At 47.3% G+C, this 13,977-nt stretch overlaps 1 protein-coding gene across 1 annotated transcript; it reads right to left on the reverse strand.

The window, feature by feature from the left end:
- Positions 1 to 3,874: 3,874 nt before the first annotated feature.
- On the reverse strand, positions 3,875 to 7,750 carry LOC4345168 (uncharacterized). Its single transcript, XM_015793501.3, has 4 exons — positions 7,040 to 7,750; positions 5,927 to 6,330; positions 4,516 to 4,614; positions 3,875 to 4,431 (listed from the first exon to the last, which is right to left on the reverse strand). The coding sequence occupies exons 1-4, from the start codon at positions 7,676 to 7,678 to the stop codon at positions 4,200 to 4,202; spliced, it is 1,374 nt and encodes a 457-aa protein (XP_015648987.1). The 5' UTR covers positions 7,679 to 7,750; the 3' UTR covers positions 3,875 to 4,199.
- Between the last annotated feature and the right edge of the window lie 6,227 nt (positions 7,751 to 13,977).

A 13,977-nucleotide genomic window follows, 5' to 3' on the forward strand; every position in this document is an offset into this window, starting at 1 on the left:
CTTCGTGTCACTCCGCTTCGGGGAGTACACCGCTTCCAAACCAAAGGCAAGTTGGCACCACGTTTTGTGGGACCATACAGGATCTTGGAACGCAAAGGTGAAGTCGCTTACCAGCTTGAGCTCCCATCTAATATGGTTGGTATCCACGATGTGTTTCATGTATCTCAATTGAAGAAGTGTTTGAGGGTACCTGAGGAACAAGCTAGCTCAGAGCACATTGACATCCAAGAAGATCTGACCTACGTGGAGAAGCCAGTTCGTATCCTTGAGACCAGTGAAAGGAGGACCAGAAACAAGGTGATCAGGTTTTGCAAAGTCCAATGGAGCCAACACTCACAGGAAGAGACCACCTGGGAAAGAGAAGATGAATTGAAGGCCGCCCATCCGCACCTCTTCGCCAGTTCTTCCGAATCTCGGGGTCGAGATTCCGTTTAAGGGGGGTAGGTTTGTCACGCCCTGAAGTTCCCCTTTCCATCTTTAAAATTTGTAAAATAAATCGTCCGAAGAAATTGTTCTTTTTAACCTAGAGCTAATTCCTCAAATTAATAAATGCATTTAATAATCAAATTCGGCGTGGTGGAATTTTTCTTGAGTTCCCCATGTTCCAATACATTAACAGGAATTTTAGTGGAATTTTCAAAGCCTTGGAAATAATTTTAACCAATTAAAATAAGCGCAGTGCAATATTAAATCCCTGGGAAAATCCTTTTTTCCTTTTTACCTTTACTTTTCCCTCCTTTTTCCTTTTCTTGGGCCGTGGGCCCAGTCCACCCCGCCGCCACGCGCCTCTTCTCCTTGTGGGCCGGCCCAAGCCACCCCTCCCTCTCTCCCCAGGACGCCGACAGGTGGGCCCCACCTGTCGGGGTCGTCCCCTTCCTCCGGCCGCCCACCCCCACGTCGCCACCACCGCCGAAACCGCCGCACCCTGCCCCCTTCGGGCCACGTCGGCCCAGACGCGCGCGCGCCCCGCCTTCCCCGCGTCCACCTCCCTCTCTCTCGCTCGCGCCCGCGTCACGAGATGGCCGGGATTCAAATTTGAATCCCGCCACTCTCTCTCTCTCCCCACCTCCAACCTCCCACGCCGCCGGCGAAATCGGGAGCACCCCGGCCACGTCCGCCTCCCCCTCCGCCTATAAAACGTTCCCCGTGTCCCCCTCTCTCGTTTTTCGCTTTCGCCGAGCTTCCCCGTGCCCTCCTTTGCTCCCGCGCCGCTTCACCCATCGCCGCCGCCCTCTTGCCGCGCTCCGGCCGCCGCTAGCCGTCGCTAGCCACCGCGCCGAGCCTCACCGTCGACGCCGCCGCGTTCACCATCCCGTGGGCCGTCGCGTCCGCCATCCGCCCGGCCAAATCCACCGTCGGGGCCCGCTTCTCCCCGCACGCCGGTGAGTACCACCATTGCCGCCGCCTTCGGCCATGGTTTCCGGCCGCCGTAGACCACCCCTCTCTCTCTAATCCCTCCCATTTTGTTCCCTAGGAGGTCCCGGAGATCGTCCGCCCATCGCCGTCATCCTCCCGTCGTTCGCCGTCGTCTCCTCTCGCGCCGGCCAACCTCGGTGAGAAACTCCCCTCCTCCCTCTTTCCCTCCCTCCTGTGTGCGCCGCCGTCCTCCGCGCACGCACCGTCGTCTTCGGCCGCCGCCGTCGCTTTCGGCCGTCGATGCCGCCTCCCGCGCCGCCACTTGCCGTCGCCGGTGGCCGCGTGCGCGCCGTCGCCACTGCTCGCCATGTTCGGCCGACCGGCATGAAGCCGAGCTGAGCCCGGTCGGCGCCTCCCTCTCCCTTTCCCTATTGAGCTGCTGCCGGTGGGGCCCGCCTGCCAGCCGCCCCCCCTCTCCCTCTCTTAGTGCCGCTGACCAGTGGGGCCGCATGTCGGCGCCGCCCCCGCCCCCTTGGATGACGCCAGCCCTGGGATTTATTGCGCAATAAATAATTAAGGACTTTTTCTTTATTAGTAAAAACACAGTTTATCTTCTAAAATTCATAAGTAAATCATCCGAGCTCCGTTTAAGTCCATTCAGGTCTCAGTAAATTCATAAAAATCCCTAGAATCCATTAAAAATGGTTTTGTTTCCTGTTTCAGTAGTCTTATAGCATGTTTTGCTTGTGTGCTTTGTTTGTCGCGTAGATTTCGGCCGTTTCGTCGATCCGCGGTTGCTCGAAGAAGTTGCTGTGGTCTCATTAGTGCGAGAGCAAGGCAAGTCATGCTTTACATTTGATCATATTGTACCCAATTTACAAACACCCTGCATTTCTATCAAATGTTGCACTCTTTTACAATGTCATGTGGGATGGGTCCTATTCCTCAGCCATACATTGTTTACCTTATGCCATACATTGTGAGATGGGTCCTATTACTCAGCCATACATTGGGACCGGTCCACGGGAAACCCTGGAAGAATTTATCGTGCTTACCACAAGCCAGCGTGGGCAACGGCTGGGATTGTAGTGTAGCTTTTCTCTAGCCGACGTACCCAAGCGAGGGTGGGCGTGATGGAGTTGGGTCGGCCGGAGTGTCCGGTTGATCGGCTTCCGGATTCAGTGCGGCACGAAAGGGGGGCTGCCCGTTGCCTGCTGGGGACGGGGGCGAACCCTAAGGTGTGGTGCGATCGGTTAGAGGGAGTTATGCGAAGGGTCCTGTCACGGCCTCTTTCCGGTATGTCGTGGTGGCATGTCGGCGCACGGAAACGTGTCGTGGGGCTGTCTTGTGGGTACAGTTGTACACCTCTGATCAGAGTAAAACTATTCGAATAGACGTGCCCGCGGTTATGGGCGGTCGACCAGATTCACCGTGATTAGTCTCACCCCTAGTTTAGCTTAATGAACTGGTGTAGTTCAGGTGGTTGGTTGGGCCTGTTGCAACGTGGTGTAGCGTTGGACAGTGACTGGTTAATATTGCTTAATTACTACAACTGTTTTTACTGTTTTCAACTACTGGTTTTAAATGCCTTCTTTATGCAAATGAACCCCGTAGCCTCCTTTGGTTATATCCTGCATCATACCTCCTCTTCCGGTATGACTTGCTGAGTACAGTGGGTAGTACTCAGTCTTGCTCTCTTTTCCCCCACACCAGAGTTGAAGTTCTTCTCAGTTGGAGCCGTCTCAGAGAGGTTGGTTCCGTTGCTGCCGTCAAGGATTGCCTGTGGAATGGAGTCGCCCCGCTGCTGAAGTCAAGCTTCCCGGTTTAGCTCGCTTTTATCTTTTCCGCTGCATTTGTAATCTTTTATATTTTTGTAAGACGTGGATCTATATGTCAACAATTGTCGTTTGTGTACCCTGGCTGGTCCTAGACAGGGGTTTAATACACATTCAGCTTAAAAATTCTGGTTTGTGAATTTCTGGGCGTGACATTTAACTATATATTTTTTAAAAATACTTAGCTTCCGTTTCAAGATATACTGCAATTTCTAGCCATCTATCTGGATACACCTTCTATTAAGAATGAAAATATATGAAAGTATTTTTAATGAGAAATCTACATATTAAATCATATTGTGTTTAAACAATCTAAGTTTTTGAGATTTCACTGCATGTATTATTGGAAGTCATCTATTTGACCTCCAGGAAGACTGTTACCACGTAGTAAGGTTAAATGACGTTCGAAAATGGTGTTGCATACTTATGTTTCGAAACAATCGGAGTGTCTGATGACCTGAACTTCAGAAGTACACGAGGGAGATAATAAAGGTGAACAATTTTTCTCGCTAAATAACACATTGCTGGTAAATGACGCTCTAAATTTCACAATCCGCAAAGAAAGCACTATGGAAATATTTCAATTTCAGTAACATGTAACTTACGGATTTGTTCCAACGGAGTCGAAACATTTCTTTTTTCAAAAATTCGTACGTAGGGCTAACAATTGCGGATGGGGAAAATGAAAACAAACTGATGTTGGTCAGCATTTGCATTTTCAAGCAACGATCTGCTCATCGACACACCATCTTTGAAGGAACAATGCTACTATATATTATGATTATCTCCATAGCTTCCAATCATACTAAACAAACTTTCCCTAGAGGGATACATGAAAGCTCCAAGAGCTCAAACGTCAGAAAACAGAAGGCAAGAACAGACTAACTACTACTATTATACATTTCATCATGAGGGGTCATGAAACAAGGCTTAGGTGTTGCAACCGTCAAAATTAACACCTTACCAAGAGCTGGGTCAAAAGAACCAGCCACTGGAGATCTTGCTGCTTCATGCTCTGGTCCAAAGAAACACCTTGCCACCAGAGCTTGCACAAGCAAGATGGCCAACTTTATATGGGTGTGCAGAGAACCGGCCCGGAATGGCCGTCATGTGTTCGCTCTCGAGACGTGCGTTGTTCATAGCTAAGAGGCTACTGCCATTCAGATCAACCAAAATGATATCTATTGCCCGCGCCATGTTTCCAATAAACAGGTCAGTGTCATTCCAGCCCCAGATTGCCCTGCAACATTGGTATAATAGATTAGTCAGAAATATTCTTCAGATACGGGATTAAAGAACTACAAAGATAGAAGAGCTCTCATACTTGAAAGTAGAAAGCCATCTCCCGGTCTTGTTATTGTGCTTCATTATGCTCGAGTTGCCGAAGTCATCCACACTAAAAATTCGGACAGTATCATCCAGGCTGCACTCAATAAAAATAGAGTTATTTCTGTGCAAAAGAACCTAATGAAAATACATTTATTGGTGCTCACTTGAAATATGAGTGAAAAAACTTGGGCTAGAGTAAGATGAAACTTGTGAGTAAAACTCTTAGCTAACAGCTCTAAAACAACATTCTCAGCCAAAGCTTCAATTTCACAAAGTTCTTCAAACTTCGTAAACTAATTCTAATTGAACAAAGCTATTTCACTTACAATTGAGTTTAGGTACATTTTTGTAAATATATGTAGCAAATATGCAGCATTCACTATTGCTGCAACCCCCTATCTAGTATAAAAGGGGATTATATTGCTAGCTAATGCTACACAGAGCTACTGTTATACTCCCTTCGTCCCTAAATATTTGACGCCGTTGACTTTTTTAAACATGTTTGTCCGTTCATCTTATTCAAAAACTTTTGTGAATATTATTCAAAAACTTGAGTAGTAGTAGTATATTTAACAATGAATCAAATGATAGGAAAAGAATTAATAATTACTTAAATTTTTTCAATAAGACGAACGGTCAAACATGTTTAAAAAAGTCAACGGCGTCAAATATTTAGGGACGGAGGGAGTATTTATCACTATGCAACATATGGATAATATGTGAAAGTAGTAGCTCATTGATTCGGTTGTAAATTATACATGAGATTTTGAGTGAAATGAGTGCCTTGAGAAGTTAAGATCAGAAGGTGATAACAATGATAATTATTCCTAATATTTTGTTACACGAAATAAATCTACCATCACCTTGATAGTGAGTTGTGCTAAAACATCTCGAAAAAAAATATTGTGCTAAAAGATGCGAATAATACCAAAATAAGGTGCAAGAATGGAGTTAGTACTACCTGCACTAACAAAGCTGCAAGCGCTCAGACAGTGTCTCTATAAGTGCCAAAATAAATTGGATTCAACAGAGCATATATTAGAAGGCACAACTGCAACTAGAAAAACTATTAAAGCAGTCTCATTAAAAGACTGAATCACATCATAATATGCAGAACAATTTGATGGTAACTCTTGTTATCCTATGGACCTGGATGTGATATAATGTTATTGAAGATTAAAGAAGTACTCCCTCCGTCCCAAAAAAACTCAATCTAGGATAGGATGTGACCTAGGATGTGACCTATCCTAGAACAACGAATTTGGACAAAGGCTTGTTCAGATTCGTTGTTCTAAAATATGTCACATCGAGTTTTCTTGGGACGGAGGGAGTATGTTTATTATTCAATCATCGCATACATTAAGGCAACTTAAGAAGTGTAGGAAATAGCCTAGGAAAAGGATCACCTTGTAGTTGCAACCATGCGGCCACTAGGTGAAAAATAAGCAGACTGAACAGATCTCCCATGTTCAAGGACCTTCAAGCTCTCTGGTTCCTTCTCTTTCATGTTTCTCAAATCCCACATACAAGCAGTTCCATCCGTTGAACTTGTGGCAAGCATATATGTGTTCTCTGGATGAAAATCTATTGAGTTGATTCTATTATCATGTAAATTCCATGTGGCTGACACCTTACCCATCCTCTCATCAAAAAGTTTCAGATCATTTCCTTCAGCAAGATATAGAGAGCTGGGGCTATTTGGCGCTTGACAAAGTGAGAAAATAGGATAGTCAGTCAGATAGATCATATTAAAGTTCTCTTTCTCAAGGTCCATAAGACAAATTTCACCCTCATAGCAACAGCTGTAAATCTGCAACGCAAATTTATCACAGAAAATCAATAAAAATAACAGTAGAATAGGAAGAAAAATTAACAAGACATGAGAATAAGCGAATAACTTTTTATGAGATGCACATCTATATTTATTGGGTCCGCTTTATATAAAGTAAGTGCCGAAATTATCTCATCATAAGGATGACTGGCTGATTAGCTGAGCTGCGAAAGAAAATACTACTAACATTAGGCCATCCCTTGTATCCCTTAACCCTTCCTTTCCCATGCAGCCCCTCTCACCATATATTGTAAAGTCACCACCACTTGATCATACATCACTCACCTCATTTAGACTCGTATAATGAACCCCTAGTATTAATCAACCATCCAGTTATCTAAGGGGATCCAAGTTAACTTAATGTTTGATTCTCAGAAGCCAAGAAAGTTCAACAAATTCCTTCAATCAATTGATTTTCATCTCTTACGAATTCTCAACTTATTATTCGAGACCTCTAGCAATGAGAACAGAGTGCTAAAAATTTATCGTTCTCAAAGCGCCAAACGTCAATTATCCCTATAAACAATTAACTAATGCCTGTACTAAAACATAGTTGCAAGTTTTTCACTGATACAATCGAATACTCCTATTTCAGATACACCAATTTGCATACTAGGAAATATTCAGTTACTCTCAAGAACATATGCATTGCACGTCTGCACGAGTAGAAGAAAGAAAAAAACATCACCTTCTGCGGCGTAGCTGGGTGTGAGACGATTGCCCCCACAGGGCCCCTGTGAGGCAAATACTCGAACACCCCATCTGCACCCGCCACGGCGCCGCCGTCCACGTCCCAGAACCCAACGTTCCCCAGCTTGTTCCCCGCCGCCACCACGGTCCGGTCCACCAGCGGCAGGACCCGCACCGACAGTATCCTGTCCGGCACCACCCTCCTCACGTGCGAGGGCCTCAGCACCAGCTCCGCCCCGGCATCGAAGCCGTCGTCACGGACGGGAGGCGGCGCGGCTGGCGAGGCGGACGCGGCCGCGAGGATGGCGGAGGCGAGGGAGGAGGAGAGCCGGGTGCTGCAGGGCGCCTCCGGAGGGGACTCGGGCGCGGGCGGGGAGGCGGCGGAGGAGGAAGAGGTGGAGGTGGAGGGGGGGAGGCCCCTGGTGCGGAGGGAGCGGCGGAGGACGACGGGGATCGGGGTCGCGCGCGGCGGCGGCGGCTGCTTCTTGGGGCGCTTCGACGAGGAGGAGGACTGGATGGCGGCGGAGAGCTCGGAGGCCTTGCGGCGGAGGGAGGCGAGGATGGCGTCGTTGCGGCGGATGTTCTCCTCCCGGAGGCGCTCGTAGTCGGTGAGGGCGGCGTCCGGCGGCGACGCCATTGTTGAAGTGGGTGGATTCTTGTGGAAGCTTTGGGAGGAAGGGAAGGGACGGGAAAAGGGGACGCGTGGATTGGGAGAGAGAGAGAGGGAGGCGGCTGCTTTTTGGCGATGGAACGACGTGAAAGGAAATGGCGGGAAGTTTTGCGGCGAGGCGAGAGTGTGGCGGGAAAGGAAATCCCGACTCCAGAGGCTGTGCCATCTCAGAGACAATTAACTCTCGGCAGTAGAAAACATCTAGCCCCATCCTATATTGGCTTTTTTATGGGACAGAGGTAGCACTCTGTATCTCATAAATTATTAATAACATTAACAGTTCAAAAAATAATATGAAGTCATCTGGTTTTGTTTGGACCCTGTCATATTGGATGTTTTGACACTAATTACAAGTATTAAACATAGACTATTGATAAAACACATTCTATAAATCAGGACTAATTTATGAGACGAATCTATTGGGCCTAATTAATTCATGATTAGCCTATGTGATGCTACAATAAACATGGATTAATTAGGCTTAAAAAATTTGTCACACGAATTGGCTCTCATTTATGTAATTAGTTTTTGTAAGTAGTCTATATTTAATACTCTAAATTAGTGTCCAAATATCATATGTGACATGGAGTAAAGTTTAGTCCCTGATCCAAACACCACCCTAGTCACGTAAAAAGAAGATTAAAATATGTCAGAAAAATGAAAAACTCCGGAGTGATATCATTGAACTATATCACTGCTCAGAAGACTATCGCAAAATGCATCAAGTGAGATGAGTTTGAGACCCACTTGAGTTACATAGTAGTGGTAACATGTCCTATGTGGTCAAAGATATTGTGAATTATGATGATTAAACAAACTTTTGGGCAAATAGGAGGAAAGAGCCTTAAAAGGGCTCATCGCTTTGATTTATTTCTCTCCTTTATGGCAAGTTGGTGTATACCTTAAAGCAGAAATGTTGGCCTATAGAACATATTATAAGAAACACATATATAAGTTTGATTGCTAGTCACAGTTTATGAGATTTAGGTGATCTCTAGATACTCATGAAAAGGCCTAGAGTATGACTTATACACTCCAAACAGATGAAATGCTAATGGCAACCTAGTATCAGTTAAATAATTGAGTAAAGCCTGAATGCATAGGACTAACAATTCAAGGCATAGTCCATTGTTCAATTGTGGTCAGGTGTACCTCCTTTTCTAGATGGAAGTTCAACTTAACCGTAACCACCACAAAACAAAGAGAAAATCCCTCGTATACCCCTAAAAATCTAACTAATACTTTCTATGCCCGTGAATTTTGCTTGCTTTCTTATATACCTGCAAATTTTGATTTTGATCCCTTCCATGCCCCTCCTGTCAGTTGACCATCTAATTTTTATAAAAATGACCATTTTACCCTTTAGATGAACACATAAATTTATGAATTGCATTACTGAAAATATAAAAGTTTGTCCTATGAGATTATTAATAGTTATGATCGCTATGCGATATATTAGTTATGACAATTTATTTTTAGATAATGAAATAAAAAATATTTATTTATTTATTTTTTGAAAGTCATAAAAATGAGGAGCTTTCATACAAAGATAGGATTACCAATGCACATGATATTTTTTAAGAATGTTCCTGATAAAAAATATATTGTCCTATTAAATTTCAAATAAAAATTTTAATTTATTACTTAGTCTCATTAGTTATATAAAATGCACATACCGTGCACTCTAATAAAATTTTCAATTGTTTTTTAAGCTTATATTTAAACCTAAATCATCAAGGGCATCAAAGACATTTGCCACTAAACTTAACGGTGAAATGAAGGAAAATGTAATGGAAGGGATCAAGTTGAAATTTCAGGGGAGTATAGAAAGCATCGGTTAAATTTCAAGGGTATAAAAGGGATTGAGTGAGTTTTCAAGGGTATTGTTGGCCCCTGGTTTTAAAACACGGGAGACCACTTGTGTTAACAATACGAAGTCACTGGATCAATAGGTTGGTATACACATAATACATTATTAGTACAGAATCGTCTGCAACGTAAGGTTTACAATACTTAATATTACAAGGGATGTCCGACTGGATCCCCAAATAGGCCAAGGGCCGATATATTACCCACATAAGAGCTTAAGGTAGAGTAGCAGAAGCGAGGCTGTGGCGGTACGACTTTATTACCACAGGCAACGGCTGGGAATTAGTCCCTGTGGCGTCACCACGTGTTCTTCTTCTTCGGGGAGGGTCTCAGTTGGGTCATCCACAAACTCTGACTCTAGAAGGTAGGGGTAAAGCAAGAGTGAGCACAGAAGTACACAGCAAGTTACTACTAGCAAGACATGCATATAATGTACGGGGAAATTCCAAGGGCGGTGTATGGCTATTTGCATAAAGCTATATTTCCCAAATCTTTTCTTAAACCTAAGACATAGCAATTTTGACTGTAAAACACATTAGATTAATGTTATCATTTAGCGAGGGTTCATCTACCTCTATAGGCCTTGCCTGGTTCGGTTTACCCTCACAAGTTTATTTACTCCAACTAACTTAGCTAACCTTCATAACCGTTAGGCAAGGTTACCATGTCACCTCATAACCTAAGCAAGATTAAAATCTATGAGTCTAATCAAGAGTAGTACAAGTCCCGACGCTCAGATCATTAACCGCGAGCACGGCTATTCGAATAGATTGGTTTACTCACATTGCAGTGGATTACGCTTTTAAACCCGCACTCCGCGGCATGCCCAACACATGAGCCTAGTCCCAACACATGAGACTTGCCACAGCCCGGCTTTTCAGTCGCTCTCGCATTTTGGCACCCGCTCCAAGCACTATGAGCCCCAATTGCACCCCGGCACTCCAACCTACCTACTATCGGATGGTGAGGGGAGTCCTGGAGCTCCCGGGAAAAGGGATATTTACTACATATACTCATAGGGTGTATTTTAAGTTATAGACATCATTTACCAAACCGACATTGCACTATCCTCGACATTCTCATACAGAATCTACCATGACTGAGGTGCCGCCCCACGAGAGCTTCCTAATCCATCGGGTCTATCCATACGTGAAATGAAGTCGTACTTGGTCTGTATGATAGTGGGGTGGGCGGCGCACATATCTCCACCCACAAATCAATGATCACCCCTACCGGGCGATCCTCCATCCGTAGTCTTATTGTTCATAAGTATGGGATGTATAGACGTCAAGAGCAATGCTAAGCAGTTGTCGGTAATCAACTACGTGTAAGTAATGGACTCAGGCGACAAGGAAGTGCAATACACGTAAGGCTAAACAATATCAAGGCAGGCATCATTCAAGTGTAGGTACGTAATTTATGAATAGCATGCAAGTTTATTTGCAAACAACACATATGTAAATAGGCTCAATATGTTCAAGAATGCGGCGCAGGAACTTGCCTTGATCAATTAAGGTCTCAACCTCAACTGGCTCGCACTCCTCACACACGTAACCTGTTTAATCGAACGCGGAAAATAACATCTAAACACGAAGGCTAAAACTATCGTCGGCATTGCTTACTCTGACTTATGACTTGTTCGCCCTACCCACACCCCTTAACCATAAATCCTGGCTTCGCCCCTGCTTCCTACTCAATGCTCATCTGCTCCGCCACCCCACTCAAGTGTACAGGCTGCCGTATCTCCGCTTGCTCCGCCGTGGTCGGCTCCGGCTGGGCCTCAGTCAAGCAAGGGGATGGATAGGCCGCCGCGCCATTAACTAACCCGAAAACGGCTAACGATCGAACAACTAACCCCTAACATCTAACCCTTGACACTCTAACCGCTGACCTTGTACTTTTCTATCGCACTAACCCCCAACCCCTAACAATCGCTAACTCGCTAACACCTAACCATATATCACTATGTGTTCGCTTGTGCTGACGATCGAACACCTGGTGAGCGAGGACGATCCGCGAACTCGACCGACCCTAGGTTGTACCTCGACGACCGTAGTTTCATGCGAGGATCACCGCCCGGTGTGCCGCTACCCGGCTACCGCAAGGTTTGTGCCACTGCCTTCCCTCCCCTTGCCTTTGGCCGCCGCCCTCCCTCCTCCTCAGCTCTGTCACCGCCAACAAGGCGCGACGCTACCCGAAGGGTGAAATGCCGCACCCGGCCTCCTTGCTAGCTGCCGCGTCGCCAACCTCTACATCTTCCCCCTAGAAACCCTTCCCCGCCAGCCCTGCCGGCTGTCTAAATCCCAAACCGTCGAGCCGCCCTCGCCACAGAGCGTGCGCGTGCACGCCGCGCACGGGCATGCTCTGTTCAAGCCCACTCCCACCCGGCCAAACACCAAGTCGCCACAAAAGGCCACCCGAGCTCAAAATCACCCAGCATCAGTACCCACCGTGCACGTCGCATCCCATCCCCCTCCCTATCCCCTCCGGCCGAGCCCCGCCATAGACCCCGTGCGCCCGCCCCGTGACTGCGTCCGGGACATCGCCGCCACACCCCTAGCCAATGCTATCAACCACAACCATAAGTGGAGATGACTTCCCTAGGGTCGTACATGCTCCCAAAACCTGCACGCCGCCCAGCTCGACACTGACCAAGCCTACCGCCGCCGTGCGCCATTCCGGTCGCCGCCGCTCCCAACCACACCGCCGCCCCGCCTCACCTGTCCATCCCCGTTGAAACTCTCGGCTCCGCTCGCCTTAGGGTACCTACCCACAGCTCACCCCAAGCCATGCATGCCCTTCCCTGTGCTAAACCGCCGCCACACCATCATTGGCGTAACACCGTGCTAGGCCGCCGCTGCACCTGACCACCCCGGCCGCCACACACCTCCCCGGGCCGCGCGTCGCCTCCCTAACCTAACTCTACCTCCCACCGTGCACGCCTTCTCAGCCGTAACCACTTCCACCCCCGATTGCCGCTGCTAGCCCCAACCCTAGCCGCCGTTGGCCGTTGCTACGCGCGTGCACGAGAGAGAGAGAGTGCCAAAGAGAGAGGGAGCGAAGCGAGAAGAATACAGAGATTGACATATGGGCCCCGCTCTTTTTTAAAAAATCCATTGAACCGGTCAGCCGAACCCTCTCCCGGTCCCACCTGTCAACCTTTTACCTTTTATTCAATTTATTCAAAACCCAATCTTTCAAAGCTCATATCTCCCTCATTTCAACTCAGATTTCGATGAAACCTTTGCCAAAATTCTTCTAAAATCAAGATCTTTCAAATGACTCTAGACTTGAGACACCATGCTCGAAGCAATGAAGACGAGGAGTTGATTTGCGTTGTCTCTCCGTCTCTTTCTTATTAATTAATTTTCTATATCATGTTTATTAATAATAGACTAATTAACATGCTAACTAATGCACTAGTTAGTACAGCAGGGAGGGGGGTCGGATAGGGGGGTGTTGGCCCCTCCGGCACCCTCTGTAGCTGCGCCCCTTACTAGGGAGGACAGTGGGGAAAGAGGTTGCTCGTTGCATGCATGCCGGGTTTTTATAGGTGCCAAGAGGGGAAGGGACGGCTACAACACGCATTCAAGTCCTCCCGTCATTTGTGCGTGTGTTGGTGAGGTAGCGAGCGGGCTGGCGGCACGGCGGCACGGCGTTCCCGACCGTGTTCAGGCGTGGCGGCATGGGATTGCAGGAAGGGGCACCTGACTGCGACCGACTCATGGCACCGTGTGTGCGGCGCCTAACCCGGCCGGGTCCACCGCCATTTCCGGCATGACGGCGGTCGGCGGCTAATTCCACAGGTGTTCGGCCGACGGTCGCGCATGGCGCGTCGCGACGCGTGGCGGAGCGGTCGTAATCTCCTCCGTGGTTAGCGCGGCGGCGTGCGGTAGGGGTTGCAGGGAAGGATGGCGGGGAAGGGGGGGTGGTGGGTGGCGGCGACGGCGACGGCGGCCGAGCCGGCGCATCTCGCGGCGGTGCGCGGCCGAGCGGCGCGTCTCGCGGTGATGCGCGGCTGACCCCCGCATTTAAAGGGGGAAAACCGAATGGAGAGTGAGGGAGCAGACATAGACTAATGATCAGTCGAGGGGGAAAATGGGCCGAAGGGAGGTCAACTAGACTTTTTCCTTAAGCAATGACTCAGGCAGGGAGTTCGGTGGGAGCATAACTAGACTTTTGCAGAGAATACAAATAGCAGTTCGAAAAGGAGAAAAAGATTCATATGTCCAAGAAAAGGATACCCGATTCGAAAATTCGGCAAGATGCAAATTGTTGGCCAAAGATTTCTGGGAGACGGAATTTAGTTAAAGGATGTTTAAGTAGCGTATTTTTCAGGGTGTTACGGAATTTACTCTATAACAAACAGGTGCAGAACTGAGAACATTTCTTATGAG

This window comes from Oryza sativa, chromosome 8 (genome assembly GCF_034140825.1).
Source record: "Oryza sativa Japonica Group chromosome 8, ASM3414082v1".
Lineage (NCBI taxonomy): Eukaryota > Viridiplantae > Streptophyta > Magnoliopsida > Poales > Poaceae > Oryza > Oryza sativa.